This window comes from Hevea brasiliensis, chromosome 3 (assembly GCF_030052815.1).
Source record: "Hevea brasiliensis isolate MT/VB/25A 57/8 chromosome 3, ASM3005281v1, whole genome shotgun sequence".
NCBI lineage: Eukaryota > Viridiplantae > Streptophyta > Magnoliopsida > Malpighiales > Euphorbiaceae > Hevea > Hevea brasiliensis.
Window position 1 is genome coordinate 7,189,490 of NC_079495.1, and position 17,098 is coordinate 7,206,587.

The window sequence follows — 17,098 nt, forward strand, 5'->3', positions numbered from 1 at the left end:
TTACTTTGAACACAAAATAATGCCTTTTAGGGGAAAAAATTAAGATAAATTATAAATTAATTTTTTAATCATAAGTCAATCCTTTTATTTTGAATTAGAAACAAGGGAATCTCTGATATTTTATTTTATTATGAAAACGTTTATTCTATTAAAAATTTAATGAATTAACTCTTAGTAAAAATAATAAAAGAAAATTCTAAAATTTAGTTTCACAATTTAATCTTCCTATTTTTTTATGAGAAATAAATTAATTTTTAAGTTATTTTTCCATTATAAAACAATCTTTTCAATATATATATATATATATATATTAAAATAATAGAAATGAGTATAAAAAATAATTTTTATTAGAAAATAATCATTAATAAAATATTTAATGAAATATAAGTTTAAATTAATTAATATAAAATAAATTTATTTTTTTTTTGGGTTAACGTAAAATAAATGTAATCTAATAGTTAGAAAATTGATTAACTATTGAATCCAACAAAAAAAGAATTGAAAAAGAAGATTAAGGTAGTGTTTAGTATAAATAAATTCTATAAAATTTTATGTAATTTATTTTTAAATAAAGATTTTAGTATTTAATTTAAATAAAAATTTATTTAAAATTTTTAATAATTAATTTTATAAAATTTATTATAATTAAATTAAATTTCATCAAAATTGATAAAATTTATAAATAATTTTTAAATTTAAAATCATATATATTTCAAGTGATAAAATTATTATCTTATTATATATTATTTTATTTTATTTATTCTAAATATAAAATTTATTTTATTTTAAATAAATTTCATATTTAATATAAATATATTAAATAAAGAAATTAATTCGTAAATAAATTTTATTATGCAATTTATTTACCAATCAAATAAATTTTATTATAAAATTAAATTAAATAGAGTCTAAATATTACGAAATTAATTGAAAATTTTAATCACTAAAATTAGAATTTTTTTTAACCAAGTCTATAACTAATTTTGGTATTAACTGGTAGAATTTTATAAAAGTTAAATTTAATTATTTTTTTATTAATTTTCATATTTAAGTTGAAAAATTTTATTTTTTTAATAATTTTAAAATAAATAAAAATAAAAATAAAATAGAAATAGAAAACAGTACCTGGGACTACTGCTGCGTATCATTTGTCTCCTAAATTATTATTATTATTTTTTAAATGTCAATCAAAAGATTAGCCCAATAGTCAATCCCTACCTCATGGACCCATCTCATAACCTCATGGCCTATATATATATATATATGAAATTGCAAATAAAAAAAAATAAATGAGAAATTATTAGATTTTAATCAATGATTAGTAATGGAGAAAGATAAATGTTGAGTGAAAATGGATAAAATCTAATTTTGTCCTTTTTTTTTTTGTTAATATTTAATTTATTTAAAAATAAAATTTTTAATTTAAGTTTAAATTTGTTCTTTTCGGATTGAGTGAGTTACACGTGCGTAAATAAAAAATATTTAATTATTTCTTTTATTTTAATATGAAAATATTTTTTAATTTTATTAAAAATAATTTAAATATTTAATTTAATTAAATATCATTTTAATTTTTATTACCCAAGAATATTTTTATGTATAAATTATAATTTAATACCTGAAGTTTAATAAAATTTATAGATTAATTTTTACATTTTTAAAATACATCCATCTAGTCACTATATTTTAATAAATCCATAAAATAAACCCTGACAAAGTAAAATTAAAAATTTTAATTATATAAAAATTAAAAATTATAAATTACGTATTAAAATTTTTAACATAATTAATATAATTAATTCTACAAAATAACTATTAATTATAAAATTAATTACTTATTAAAATCTTAAAAATTAAATACATAAATTTTAAAAATACAAGAATTAACATGTAAATTTTACTTAATTTTAAAAATAAATTATAATTTATTCATTTTTAATTAGGGATTTACTTATAATTAAATAAAGTTTTTTAAAGATATTAAAATAATTACCATTTTAATTTTGATTAAAAAAAAGAAACAATGTTTTTAACCAACCAAAATTTTAAAAATTTTAAATAAATAATTCATATTTTAATTAATTAATATTAAAAAAAAACTCACGCACTGCTTAATCGCATGAGAGGTAAATTTGAACTTAAATTAAAATATTGGGATAAATTAAATTAAAAATTAAAAAATAAATAAAATTGAACAGGGCAAAAATAAGCATTCTTCCAGTGAAAATCTCTAACAATCCAAGCCTGGAAATTAATTTGCAATGGATTACCAGTGGGCACTCCTCATTTTTACTTGCTGGATGCTGGTACCGATAGAGAGTCCGTTTGATATTTCTGTTAAAATTATCTTTAAACAAATTATTTTTTAAATATATTAATTAAAAAATATTAAAAAATAATTTAAAATTAAATTTAATTAATTTTAAACATAAAAAAAATTAAAATAATAAAATAATTTTTTTCAAATTATTTTGTCCAACAACATCAACAACATCCAAAACCATACTTTTATTCAAAAAAGTAATTCTAATTTTCATCACTCATGCCATGCCAAACAGGCTGAGAGTAGAAGAGAACATTAAAGACAACAACGAGTCAACAAAATCAAAAAATGGTCAGACGAATATTTTAAAAGCTCTTAGCAGCTAAAATAATTATACTCAAAATTATGACATTGATTATGATATTACCCTTGCTCTTGTAATTTGAGTTGATATTTTCTCCTGATTCTTTCTCAACAATACTTAGTTTGAGATAAATCTATGCATCCTACAACAATTCCAAGCGTAAGAAATTGTGAAGCGTGCGGAACCTTGGGTATGAAGGGCAAGGAATTATGTGTATAGCCTTCTAAACAATCCTGCAAGTAATCACAGATTTCAGATAAATCCAGTCCTTCCAAATTTCTTATGATCCACAAACTCAGATTTGATTTGTTCCATAAAACCCATTGAAAAAAAATCAATTTCCACTAATTATTTCCCCTTCACTGGAGAACCAACCAAAAAACAGTAGAAAGTCATGGCAAAGAATACAGGAAAATCAGTTTAGACCTACTGTATTAGGCAGGAATGCCAAGGCAGGGTGGAGAAGGTGGAGACAGAATAATTTGACATCCAATTTTGAATCTTTCATCTAATTATTGCAGTCACATGAATAAGTTGAATAGATGTTTGGTTGAAATGCAACACAATAAGCAAATAATACCACCTATATAAAACTTGTTTCAGGAAAAAACAGAGCATTTGGTCAAATTTTACAAAGATTGAGAGCTTGGCTAGTGATCCAAATCCTTTCCTTATTCAACCCACTAATCAAGAACACCAACCCCATTCTAGTTCAGAAAAGGACCAACGCAAGGATCTTACTTACAAAGTAATTTTTGGAGTTTTTCCTTATCCAAAGTTGTCTTGCAAGACAATATGATTTCACATTGAGCTCCAAACAATCGCTGGCGTTTTAACCAAAACAACTTATTGCGCAATTCATGCGTTTCTGCTTTCATGACTACAAATTTCTTCTTAATTTCCATGAAAAATTGTTCTCTGGACTTTTTATCAATATGAGGTGATCGTAACACAGTATACAAGACTCGTGATTGAGGCAATCCAATCTTCGACGCACCTGGAGTATTAAAATAGGCATCTTCTGATTCACTGCTTTTTCCACCAGCTTGTGAAAAAATATTTCGCTTCACCATAGAGAACTCTGAACAACAAACTTGACTCAATCCCCGGAAGCTGACAATAGAAGCAATATGTTAAAATTATCACTTATAATTAATAAAAATGAAATTGAAAGATAAAATTGACCAAAAGACAAGTAATGCCAACAAAACAAAAAGGGGTTTCCAGGCAAAAGGCAAAACAAAGGAACTTTACCAAATGAGATACCTAAGCGTATCCGATTCTAATACAGGAACTGTTCAAAGTTCCAAACTTCATACCGAGATGTTATCAGAAATCATAATTACCGTACTCTAACACGGCACTACAGGTGATGAAAAAGCAATGAAGCCTTGCACATCCCCTTGTGTATCAAAAAGAATAAGAACTGGTTGTAATTCTGTCCAACTCTTTTTCTTTTTCATTCATAGAAATCAGAACCAAAATAAAATAAAAGCCTTACAGAAGAAGAACAAGCCAATTACAATAATTTACTGAAATATAATTAATTGTTGCAACTTGAAAAGAAAAGAACTAAAATTTTTATAAATTTTCTGCTCAAAGAAAATCCCACCCTGAAAAATCACCAAGTTTTCAAGAAGAATACCATTTACTTTGTTAGTAATCAAATCAAGATCAATCAAAAGAAACCCACAAAAAAAAAAAAGATCAAATGGTAAAATATAAATTTCTTCTAAACAGAGAAAGTAATATATGTAGACAGAGAAAGACAAGAGAGGAATTTACTTGAGAGGATTGGAAGCTGGACGAATAGCCCACATAGTGAATAGCTGGTTTCAATGAAGAGAGAGATTTGAAAGGAAAAGAAAAACAAAGAAGAGGAGGAAACAAATTCTTTCAGTTGATAGATGAGATGGACTTTGAGAGCGGCTAGGGTTTAGAAGTGTAATTGCAGACCATGGAACTCGTACCCACGATAAAAATTACAATTTAAGCGCTGATGCCACAATGCCATCAAAAATTTGGGCTTTCTTGTGTTTGGGCTTTAGCCTTGCATCTGTTAACCAATTTTATGATTGTATTACTATGCCTATTCAAGGCCCATCAATGAAATTTACCTTCAGAATTTAATAATAATAATAATAACAATAATAATAATATACTTTAGTGCAATGGTAGTTGTTAATAGTATGATATAGTCAATGCATTTAATTTTATATGTTTTAATTAATAATTTATATAAAAATATTTTTATTAATAATTTATATTTAAAATTAATTATATTATATAATATTTAAATTCTATTTATTTAAAATATAATATTTAAAATTTGTTAACATATTTTTTATATTTAATTACTTATTTATATAAATAGATTAGAGCGATATAGACACTTAATTCATAAAATATGAATTCAACACAAGTATTATTTTTAAATCTGAATAAGTTCTAAACTTATCTTAATAAAATTCATTCGAATAGAATCAATTATTTAAAAATATCAGACTCGTAATTATTTTTAATTAAATTCATTATATTATATTTAAAAGTATAAATTCTAAAATATCAGATATTTAATACATAAAAATTCATCAATAAGAAGGAATAACTTTATAAGAGCTAGAAATATATACTTAGATCTATTAATAAGGGTAAATTTAAAGATTTATTTAATCAAAATCTATAAACAATAATAGATAATAAATATAAAGAGGTATATTCAAAATCTGTGATAGATAATTATATGTATGAGAATTAATAAAATAAATAATAAAAAAACGATGAACGGAGGACAGGACACGGGGAAAATTTTCATTTGTCAAAACACGCAGCTGACTACCTGACACGGGGAAAATTTTCAAACATAACTAACGCTGTCTGAATGTCATTGTCATCAAGCATCGTCAAGATTAGTCGGCATGATAACTTGTAATTGTAATCTAATTATCCTTTGTAGTTCACTTTTATTTTTAATTTTACAATTACAAATCAGAAATTAATTTTCTAAAATTTATTGTAAATCAAAATTATCATTTTTTATTAACAGTGAGAGCGTACGGTTTTATTTTAATATGGATTTACTTAAGAATTAAAATCAAATTAAAATTTTGATATGATTTCGATTTTGTTCTTCATTATTTCGATTTTAATTTGATATAGTTCTCGATTATTCGATTCAATTTTTAATTTTTAAAATAATTTTATATAATTATTTTTTTAAAATATCATACTTGAATTAGCATTTAAGTTTTGAATCAGGTTATTACTGTATAGTATGTTGTATAATATATCTCTTAACTATTTCTAAATTATATAATTTTTAATTATAAAATGCATAGATAGTTTAGGATTAAATATATTATATATATATAATAGAATAAGTATATTATATAATAATATTTTAATTATTTATTAATTATATAATATTTAACTATGAATTAATATATATAGTATAATAATATATTTATAATTAAAAATTATATATACACATATAAATATATATAATTATATTAAAAAATTAAGACGTTATGTAATTTAATCGCGATTAACTTTTTAAAACATTATGCTATGAAAAATCTTACTTTCTCAAATTCTAACACTTAATTTTCACTTATATTAGTATGAAGATAAAAAAATTTAAAATTTGATACGTAAATATCAAATATTTTGAGTGCTTTATATTTAGTTAATAAATGATTAATGATATGTATTAAATGTTATTATTAGTTTTATGTGGCTTGAATTTTGAATATGTTTTTATGAATTCGAATTGAGATATATGAGTATGGGGCAACACTCAAACGGTATGAACCAATATAAATATTATAATATTTTACTATTTACAGTAGAGTTAAGAGATATTTTGAAAACACAAGTGTTTGAGAATTCTGAGTAATTATATCTTTTATTATAGTGAAATTTTTTCTTTTGTCTTACCCGTGGATGTAAACCTTATAGTCAAACCACGAAAATCTGTGTTATTATTTTTTTTTTCTTACACTATATAATTGTGCAATTATATGTGTACCTTAAATTTACGTAACAGCCATAATAATTATACACTTTAATTTATATAAAAAAATATTAAAATTTAATTTAAGATAATTTAATGTCCCTCTAGCCATATTCTTCTTTGATTTAGACATATTTAAGTGAATTATAAATAATAAAAAAATAAGTCAAGATTTAATTTATCTAAACATAAAAAAAATAAATAAAATTAAATATATTATAGTATCCACTATACTATATTTAAAAAATATAAATTCTAAAATATGAGATACTTAATACATAAAAATTCATTAATAAGGAGGAATAATTTTATAAGAGGAGAGAAATATACACTCAGATTTATTAATAAGGAAAGATTTGAAGATTTATTTAATTAAAATCTATAAATAATAATAAATAATATATTTCAAGAGACACATTTAAAATCTGTTATAAATAAATATAAATATGAAAATTAATAAAAATAATAATAATAAAAAAAAGGAGAAGATGACCATTAGCATGAACACCCAGCTGAGTACCTGAACGAAAATCAAAAGGATGAACGGAGGACAGGACAGGACAGGACAGGACAGAGAGAAAATTTTCAAACATCACAAACGTTGTCTGAATGTCATTGTCATCAAGCATCGTCAAGATTAGTGGGCATGATAACTTGTAATTATAATCTAATTATCCTTCGTAGTTCACTTTTATTTTTAATTTTACAATTACAAATCAGAAATTAATTTTCTAAAATTTATTGTAAATCAAAATTATTATTTTTTATTAAAAGTAAGAGCACACGGTTTTGACTTAATATGGGTTTACTTAAGAATCAAAATCGAGCTAAAATTTTGGTATAATTTTGATTTTGTTCTTCGTTATTTTGATTTTGGCTTGATACGATTCTCAATTATTCAGTTTAATTATCAGTTTTTGAAATAATTTTATATAATTATTTCTTTAAAATGTCATATTTAAATTAGCATTCAAGTTTTAAATTAGGTTAATACTGTATAATATGTTGTATAATATATATTTTATCTATTTCTAAATTATATAATTTTTAATTATAAGGCGCGTAGATAATTTAGGATTAAATATATTATATATATAATAGAATAAGTATGTTATACAATAATATTTTAACTATTTATTAATTATATAATATTTAACTATGAATTAACATATGTATAGTATAATAGTATATTTATAATTAAAAATTATATATACACATATAAATATATATAATTATATTAAAAGTATATCCTACATCTAAAAAATATTAAAAAACAAATGTATAAATTCAATTTTTGATTCGATATAGTTCTGATTCGATTTCGGTACAATTTTAATTTGGTTCTTAATGAAAAATCAAAATCAAAATCAAACTATCAAAATAACTTTGATTCAGCACGATTTAGAATCCTCAAAAACTGTGCACAACCCTAATTAAAAGTAGTTCATTTATATCACATAACTAAGTGATAGCATGAAAGTATAATGCTTCTTATAGTTTTTATTTTCCTTGTCGCTAAACTTATATTTTAGCAATGGGTTCCATATTCTCACTAAAAAAATGTTTTTGTAAATTTAAAATAATTTAATTTAACTTAAATTATTTTGAATAAAAATGTTAGTAAAAAATTTCATTTTTACTAATGAATATTAGTTTAATATCATTGAATAAGACTGTAATATCTTAAGTTTAAATTTTAATTGGAACTAATTGTATTAAATTTTAATTGGAACTAATTGTACTAAAAAAATTAAGGATATTTTTAATAAAATTAAAAAAAAATAACTAAAATTGAAAATACAAAATAAAATTTAAATATTTTTAATCTTTTGATATTTTTATAATACACACTTTGAATTTGCACTGTTCAAAATTGAAAATTTTAATCACCAATTTTTTTAAAAAATTCAATATTTTAGTTATTAATTATAAAATTTTAGTTGTATTTTAATTATAATGTTTTAAATTAGAAATTACAATGTAATTATAAGTTATGTAATTTAATCGTGATTTATTTTTTAAAACATTGTGTTATGAAAAATCTTACTTTCTCAAATTCTAATACTTACTTTTCACTTATATTAGTATGAAGATAAAAAATTTAAGATTTGATATATAAATATCAAATATTTTGAGTGCTTTATATTTAGTTAATAAATGATTAATGATATGTATTAAATGTTATTGTTAGTTTTATGTGGCTTGAATTTTGGATATGTTTTCATAGACTCGAATTGTGATCTGATTCGAAACCTTTTTATAGTGACCTGATTGAAATAAAAAGTGTAATATATGAGTATGAGGCAACACCCCTACGGTATGGACCAGTATAAATATTATGATATTTTACTTTTTGCAGTAAAGTTGTGAGATATTCGGGAAATACAAGAGTTTGAGAGTTCTGAGTGATTATATCTTGCTCTTTTCATTATAGTGTAACTTTTTCTCTTATCTTGCCAATGGACGTAAATCTTATAGTTGAACCACGTAAATCTGTATTATTATTATTATTATTATTATTATTATTATTATTATTATTATTATGATTGTGCGATTATATGTATATCTTAACTTTACGTAACTGCCATAATAATTATACAACTTTAATTTATATTAAAAAATATTAAAATTTAATTTAAGATAATTTAATGTCCCTCTAACCATATTCAATTTAATGTCCCTCTAACCATATTCTTCTTTGGCTGATTTGGACATATTTAAGTGAATTACTCAACTCAGCTCAACTTAACTAAGCCTCTATCTTAAGAATTTGGGGTCGGCTATATGGATTCTCTTTCTCCATTCTAAACGATTTTGGGTTAAATCCTCAGAAATTTGTAATGCTTCTAGGTCATGTTGTACTACTCTTCTCCAAGTCAATTTAGGTCTACCCCTTCTTTTCTTTCTATCCTCTAATCTAATGTGCTCTACTTGTCTAACTGGAGCCTCTGTATGTCTACGCTTCACATAACCTGTAACACCCCTATTTGCATGACCTGGTATATTTTACTGTTCCGGTGACCGGTGTCGGTCCGGACAATTGAGGGGATTAGAACCACACTTAAGACAACTAGATAAACTCTGAACACAAATAATTAGTAATTGTCAATTAGTTAAGTATAAATAAGAAAAACAGAACACAAGAAGTTAAATGAGCCAAGAGTCACAGCGATGAGTGACCTTATCGGGAAGGACTGCGAGGTCGATTTAAACTCAAATTTCGAACCGTAAAATGTGACGCCGCGGTCCTTAGGAGTATTGCGAACACAGAAGAAAAGAGAAAATCACGAAAAAGAATTGTTAAGCCAGTTAAATAATTAGGTCAGGGATTCGAAAGAAATATTGAATTATTTGCAAACCGGGTCGAACCAACGAGAGACAATTTGGTCAATTGACCTCTGAAGCTGACTCCTGACCTGACTGTCAAATAAAATCGGAGAAAAGAAAATTTTGGGATCAAGAATTAAATTAAAAAACTAAAGAAAAAAAAATGAAAAAGAAAAAAAAAGTGAAAAAAAGTTATTACATCATGCATGACATCATGCATGATGCAATAAACTTAATAATAAAAAAAAAATTTGAAAATTCATTGGATGATTGTGGATTAAAGTGGATTAAAAACACAAAAAAGAAAAGAAAAAAAATAATAAGTCTTCATCTTCTTCCATATGCCGTCTCCCATTTCTCTCTTGGCTCTCTCTCAACAATCCTCCATAACCAAGCTTGCTCAAGCTTTCAAACTCCTAACCTCACTCTAAAATTACATAAATTATCCACTAAACACCCTTAATTAGACTTTGGTGAGAAGCTTGGAACAAGAAAGAAGGGGAGAAAGTGAAAGAAATAGAGGATTGGAAATTCAAGAAGAGGTTAGTAATCTAAACATTGAATTTTTAGTTTAATTGTTGTGTTTATAGTTGCATTAACCTAGAAATATACTTAAAATTAAAAGAAAATTATCCTTGAGGGACCATATGTGAATTCGGCCAGCAGTAAATTTAGGTTGAAATGAGTGAATTTGATGTATTTAAATGGTTGTTTAAATTGAATATTGAAGATAAACTATGGATTGGTGTTTGGAATGCATTAAAGTTGAATTGCATGAAAGTTAGGGTTTGCACCTAGGGTTTGAAAGACAAAAGTGTAAAAATGTGTTAAATGGTGTATTTGACTTTGTTTGAGGTGAGAAATGGTCATTTGTGACCAATTGGTGTATGTTGAAAGTGTTAGAACCAATTAGAAATTCGGACTGGTTATGGGTAGTATGCAGGTAGCATGACCAAGGTTCCTTTCAGGGATCAAAACTGAAAATTTACAAGCCCAATTGGTGTGAGGCCAATTAGGAATGAAACTAGACACAAAATTACACATTTTTCATTTAGAAATCATGCCCAAAAAGTGATTAAAACCTAGTGAACAAATTGGCCAAATCCGGACATAGGCAATCTGACCTATACAAAAATGACCAAATGAATAGTGTTGTTCATTTGGCCATAACTTGGGCTAGGCAGGTCTAAATGACCTGAAATTTTACCAGTGGAAAGCTAAGATATAAACCTAAACTTTCATGAAGAACACAAACCCAAACCCAAATTATGCCCTTAATTAAGTCATTTGGCCACCCAAATTTGGTGACATAAAACTGCCAGAACCAGTTTGGTGCCCAGAAATATGGGTTAAGTCCATCCGGCAGCCATGATTCAAATGGCTATAATGTGAGCTACAAAACTCCAATTGGAGTGATTCAAAAAGGAGAATAAAGTTAAGACCATAAGAAACAATTTCTATGAAGAAAACTTAGCCAAATTGTAACAGCAAAATGACCAATAGAACAGTGCAACATAAGATACCAAAACTGAAAATTTGCAATTTTACCTAAAAGACCTAAGTTTTGAGAAAACAACCAAAACTAACAAAATTGGTGACTAAAATGTAGTATGTGAATATAGTTGGAGTTTTCATACCTTTTAAGTATAAGAAAGTCAATATTTTGACTTGAATAGTACCATAAATAGTAACCTCAACATGAAAATTTGTAAGAATGTAAGTTTAAACATATTGGAATTAGTTATTGGAATTGTTATAAAGTAAAGATACTGAGACACTATAAATTTTGTGTTTCAGCTGAAAAAGACTCGGAAGGTCTAAGAGACTGAGTCAAGGCCTAGAGGCGACTCACGTCAGGTTTATGCACAATAAACCTTATTTGAGCATTTTGTCATTGAAAAATTGATTTAGTATGATTTATGAAAATTTGATATTAATCATGAATTGTGTTGCCACCTTGTGAATGAAATTATGACTTTAGAAATTTATTGGATTTCTCATGAATTATTTGAATAAAATGTTTAAAATTGATTTCTGATTCACACTTAGCATGACAGTGCCTTATTATTCCTCCTCCACTTATGGGGTGAGATCGATTATTTTTCCTCCCTCTCTGGTTTACCAGTTGAGGTTGTAGATCGGATGAGTACTCATTAGCTAGCTAGCCACCTCCCTCATTGATTTTGATTAGTGGGGTTGTAGATCGCTTTGTCGTGGTGTACAACACGGCATTGATCGAAAAATTTGTGTCATGGGTTAAGTTGTGTATGAATTGGCAACACTATGTTTATTAAATTGTTTGACCAAAATTGTGCTATAATGAGTTTTGATGATTTGTGTAATATTTAAATTGTGATTTATCAATGAATGTTTTATGTACTGTATTTCAAATTTTTATTGTGCACCACTGAGTATTTTTATACTCAACGATAGCTTATTTTGCTGTCGCAGATAGGAGCAAGGAAAAAGCAGCAGAGTGAGCTGCTGAACTGGAAAAGCCTTCGCTGATTTTGTACGGGTATTATTTTATACCCAATGTAATTTAGTTTGATGTAAATAAATATTATTCATATGTATTAATGTAAAGTTAAGCAATAGTATTTATAAATTGTAATAATATTATTTTTGGATTTTATATCTGTAAATTAAACTTGTGAATGTAAATTAGCTTTATTAAATGCAATGTTGATGGAATTATTTTGAAGTGGTTTGATTTAAGAATTTTAAGTTGATTTGGGTTGACAATTGTGGAAAAATTTATTGGAAGTGTTTTTTCCAGGTATTTGAAGAACTGTTTTCTCAAAATACAGACGGCACTCTGCCAAAATTTTTATAAAATTTGTGAAAAAATAAAATGAGACAAAAATTTTAAGTAGTTTTAAAACTTCGAATAAATGTTTTTAATTCCTACCAAAATGCTTACTACTTTCAAAATATAAGAAAATGGTTTTAAAATCCCTTGTAGGACACTTAATGAGTTATCGGTAGGTGAAGTTCGGTAGTTCATTAGGTATTCTACGCGATCATGTTATGCCTTATAGAGGGGTGAGGTGTGACATGTTGTAGTGGCATCAGAGCATGGTTTTTAAATAAATTTTGACTATGTGTATGAATATTTCTTTGATAAGTACAACTGCTCAAGTGTCTTTAATTGATACATATGACATATTTTCATCATGAATATGCACTAACGGAGGTCAACCTCCTTGTGTTTGATCTCAGAAAGTAGAAATTTTTGAGAAATGGAATGGAAGAAGGAGATCATTCCATAGAATAATCTGTTGAGGCTGAGGTCCAAAGGGAAGCCCCAGCACTCCAGAACGTGTGTGGATCAGCTACTCCAGCTCCTACTTTAGCGCCGCAGTTTCCTACTCAGTTTGCATAGCAGATGGTTGTATTTTTCCAATAAATGGCGGGAAATGTTCCACCTCAAGCTCAGATGCAAGCACCCATAGCACAACCACAACTCTCGGCTTGGCAATATGAAAAATTAATGAAATTTGGAGCCACCAAGTTTAAGGGTAATGTGGATCCACTAGAGACTGAACAGTGGCTAGAAAGAATGGAAAGGATATTCAGAAAACTACAGTGTGCTGAAGAATTAAAATTTGAATATTCAGTATCTCTTCTACAAGGGGATGCATATGAATGGTGGAAGACCATCCCCCACAGCCTAGTTAAGCCACCTGTACTGACATGGACAGACTTCCTGAGGGAATTCAGGCAGAAATGGGTTCCTGATGCGTATGTAGATATAAAATTACAAGAATTCTTGAGTCTGAAGCAAGGAGACAGAACAATAGCGGAGTATGAGCGGGACTTTTCAAGGCTAAGCCACTATGCGGGAAGCTTAGTCTCCACCCCCAGAGATAGATGTAAGAGGTTTGGGGCTGGGTTAAGGCCGAATCTGAGAATGCAAGTTGTGGGATTCAGACACCAGAATTTTTCTGAGCTGATTTCACAGGCCCTGTAACTGGAAAGGATAGAATCAGAAGGGGCAGTGAAAAAGGGTACACCAGAGAAAGATAAGACTGAAAAGACTACTGGACAAACACCTGAAAGTGGTTCAGGGAAGAGAAAACAGTCTAGAGGATCCAGCTCTCGCAGATCTGGCAGAGGCAGATTCAGACCCAGCAAGCACCCCGAGGAGCTCTATCAGTACGACAGTGTGAAACTTGTGGTAGAACACACGGTGGGGTTTGTTTCAAGGCCACAGGTGCATGGAGGGAGCGAACATTTCACTAAGGATTGTACTAGTCCGCACTGGTCTGGACCTTCTGCTACATTTGAGGGATCAGCCCAAGTCTCTACACCTAGAGGGTCACAGCCAGCTGGTAGAGGTAGAGGCAGAGGTAGGGGTCCTGGTAACACTCCTGGAAGTCAAAGCACTGTTAACCAGCCAGTACCCAGTGGTGCACCAATTAGAGTGTATATAATGAGTTAGAGGGAGGAGGCTGAAACGTCAGACGTAGTAGCTGGTATTTTCTCCATCCTTGACCAAGATGTATATGTGTTGTTTGATCCTGGCTCCACACATTCATATGTCAGTGCTAGTGTGATGTATTCTACTGCTATTCAGTGTGTACCAATGGACTATGATGTGCTTGTAACTAGTCCATTAGGCCAGGAGGTCAGGGTAAATAGACTATATAGGGATTGTCCTCTGGTGATCCAAGGACACACTTTTCTGTCTAATTTGATTGAAATGCCCTTCAGAGATTATGACATTATCTTGGGCATGGATTGGTTAGCCAGGCATCATGCCATGATTGATCAGAGATCAAGACAAGAACTTTGGTCTCCTCGCATGGTGATGTACTAATACATGGGGAGAGGTAGTTATTGCCATCAAACATCATTTCAGCTGCACTGGCCAGAAAAATGATTAGGAAGGGGTGTGAGGAGTACTTGGCACATGTGATAGACACCCAAGTGGGTAGTCCAGCATTGAGGGACATCCCTAAGGTATGTGACTTTTCGAATGTATTTCCTGATGAATTGCCAGGATTACCTCTAGAAAGAGAAGTGCAGTTTGAGATTGATGTTATGCCTGGTGTGGACCTAATCTCCATAACGCTATACAGAATGGCACCAGCAGAACTAAAAGAATTGAAAGTGCAGTTGCAAGAGCTGCTTGACAAGGGCTTTATCCGCCCTAGTGTGTCACCTTGGGGAGCGCCAGTATTGTTTGTAAAGAAGAAGGATGGCACTCTCCGGCTATGCATTGACTATCGGCAGTTGAATAAGGTGACAATAAAGAAGAAATACCCATTGCCCCGCATTGATGACTTATTTGATCAGTTGAGGGGTGCAACTGTGTTCTCCAAAATTGACCTGAGATTATGTTATTATCAGCTGAAAGTACAAGAGCAGAGTATTTCTAAAACTGCCTTTAGAACCCGCTATGGCCATTATGAATTCTTGGTCCTGCCATTCGGGTTAACTAATGCTCCGGCTGCTTTTATAGATCTGATGAACACTATCTTCAGACCATACCTCGACCAGTTTGTAGTTGTGTTTATAGATGATATATTGGTTTATTCGAGGAATGCAGAAGAGCATGATAGACATCTGCGCATTGTACTGCAAACTTTGAGGGAGAAACAACTATACGCCAAATTATCGAAGTGTGAATTTTGGCTGAAAGAAATATCTTTCTTAGGGCATGTAGTATCGGTAGAGGGTATTAAGGTGGATCCTAGCAAGAAAGAAGTTGTCCTTAATTAGAAGCCACCTAGAAATATCACAGAGATTCGTAGTTTTTTGGGTTTAGCTGGATACTACCGTCGATTTGTGAAGGAATTCTCCATGTTGGCATCTCCATTGACCAAATTGCTTTGAAAAGATGTGAAATTTCAGTGGACGGATAAATGCCAACAGAGTTTTGATGAATTAAAGAAATGTTTGACCGAGGCTCTAGTCTTGACTTTACCTACTCTAGGTAAAGAATATACAGTTTACAACGACGCTTCTCACAATGGGTTAGGCTGTGTGCTGATGCAAGACCGGAATGTTATTGCATATGCATCACGCTAGCTAAAACCGCATGAGAGGAACTATCCAACACATGACTTGGAGCTTGCAGCTATAGTATTTGCTCTTAAGATCTGGAGACACTATTTGTATGGGGAGAAATGCTACATCTACATAGATCATAAGAGTTTGAAGTATTTGGGCACCCAGAAAAAGTTGAATTTGAGACAGAGGAGATGGTTAGAGTTGATAAAAGACTACGATTGTCTGATAGACTATCAGCCAGGGAAAGCTAATGTGGTGGCTGACGCCTTAAGTCACAAGACTATGGCAAGTCTACAGGCTACTCCTTTGTCTATGATACATGAATTGAGATCATTACATGCCAGCTTAGAGATTAATGACGAGGGGCAGACAGCAGTTGCATGGCATGTATAGCCAGTGTTGACTGATAAGATCCGAATGGCTGCTCAGAATGATCAAAAGTATCAGAGGCTGTTGGAAGAAGTCCGGCAGGGCAAGAAACCAGAATTCTCAATTAGAGATGATGGTCTACCGCTACACCAGGGTAGAATGTGTATTCCTAATGATATTGATTTGAGGCAAATCATTTTGAAGGAAGCACATGAGTCTCCTTTTGCCATGCACCCTGGTGGTACAAAAATATATAGAGGGCTAAAGAAGCATTACTGGTGGATGGGTATGAAAAGAGATGTGGCCGAATTTGTTTCCAAATGCCTAACTTGTCAGCAAGTGAAGGCAGAGCACTGGCACTACCGGGTTGTTACATCCACTATCAGTACCAGAATGGAAATGGGAGAGAATAACAATGGATTTTGTGATGGAACTTTCGAGGACACAAAAGAGTCATGATGCAGTATGGGTCATTGTTGACAGACTGACTAAGTCTGCTCATTTTCTGCCAGTTCGAATGGACTACAGTTTAGAAAGATTAGCCAAGTTGTACATTGATGAGATTGTGAGACTACATGGAGTGCCAGTATCCATCGTATAAGACAGAGATCCTAGGTTCACTTCTAGATTCTGGGGTAGTCTTCAGAGAGCCCTAGGAACTAGATTGAACTTTAGTACAGCATTCCACCCACAGACAGATGGCCAGTCTGAGAGGGTAATTCAGATCTTGGAGGACATGCTACGG

General features: G+C 29.3%; 1 protein-coding gene across 1 annotated transcript; it reads right to left on the reverse strand.

Annotated features, from left to right (window-relative positions):
* Positions 1-3,193: 3,193 nt before the first annotated feature.
* Positions 3,194-4,586, reverse strand: LOC110633994 (ribosomal protein S10, mitochondrial). Its single transcript, XM_021782856.2, has 2 exons — positions 4,413-4,586; positions 3,194-3,740 (listed from the first exon to the last, which is right to left on the reverse strand). Exons 1-2 carry the CDS (start codon positions 4,445-4,447, stop codon positions 3,365-3,367), a joined length of 411 nt encoding a protein of 136 aa, XP_021638548.2. The 5' UTR covers positions 4,448-4,586; the 3' UTR covers positions 3,194-3,364.
* Between the last annotated feature and the right edge of the window lie 12,512 nt (positions 4,587-17,098).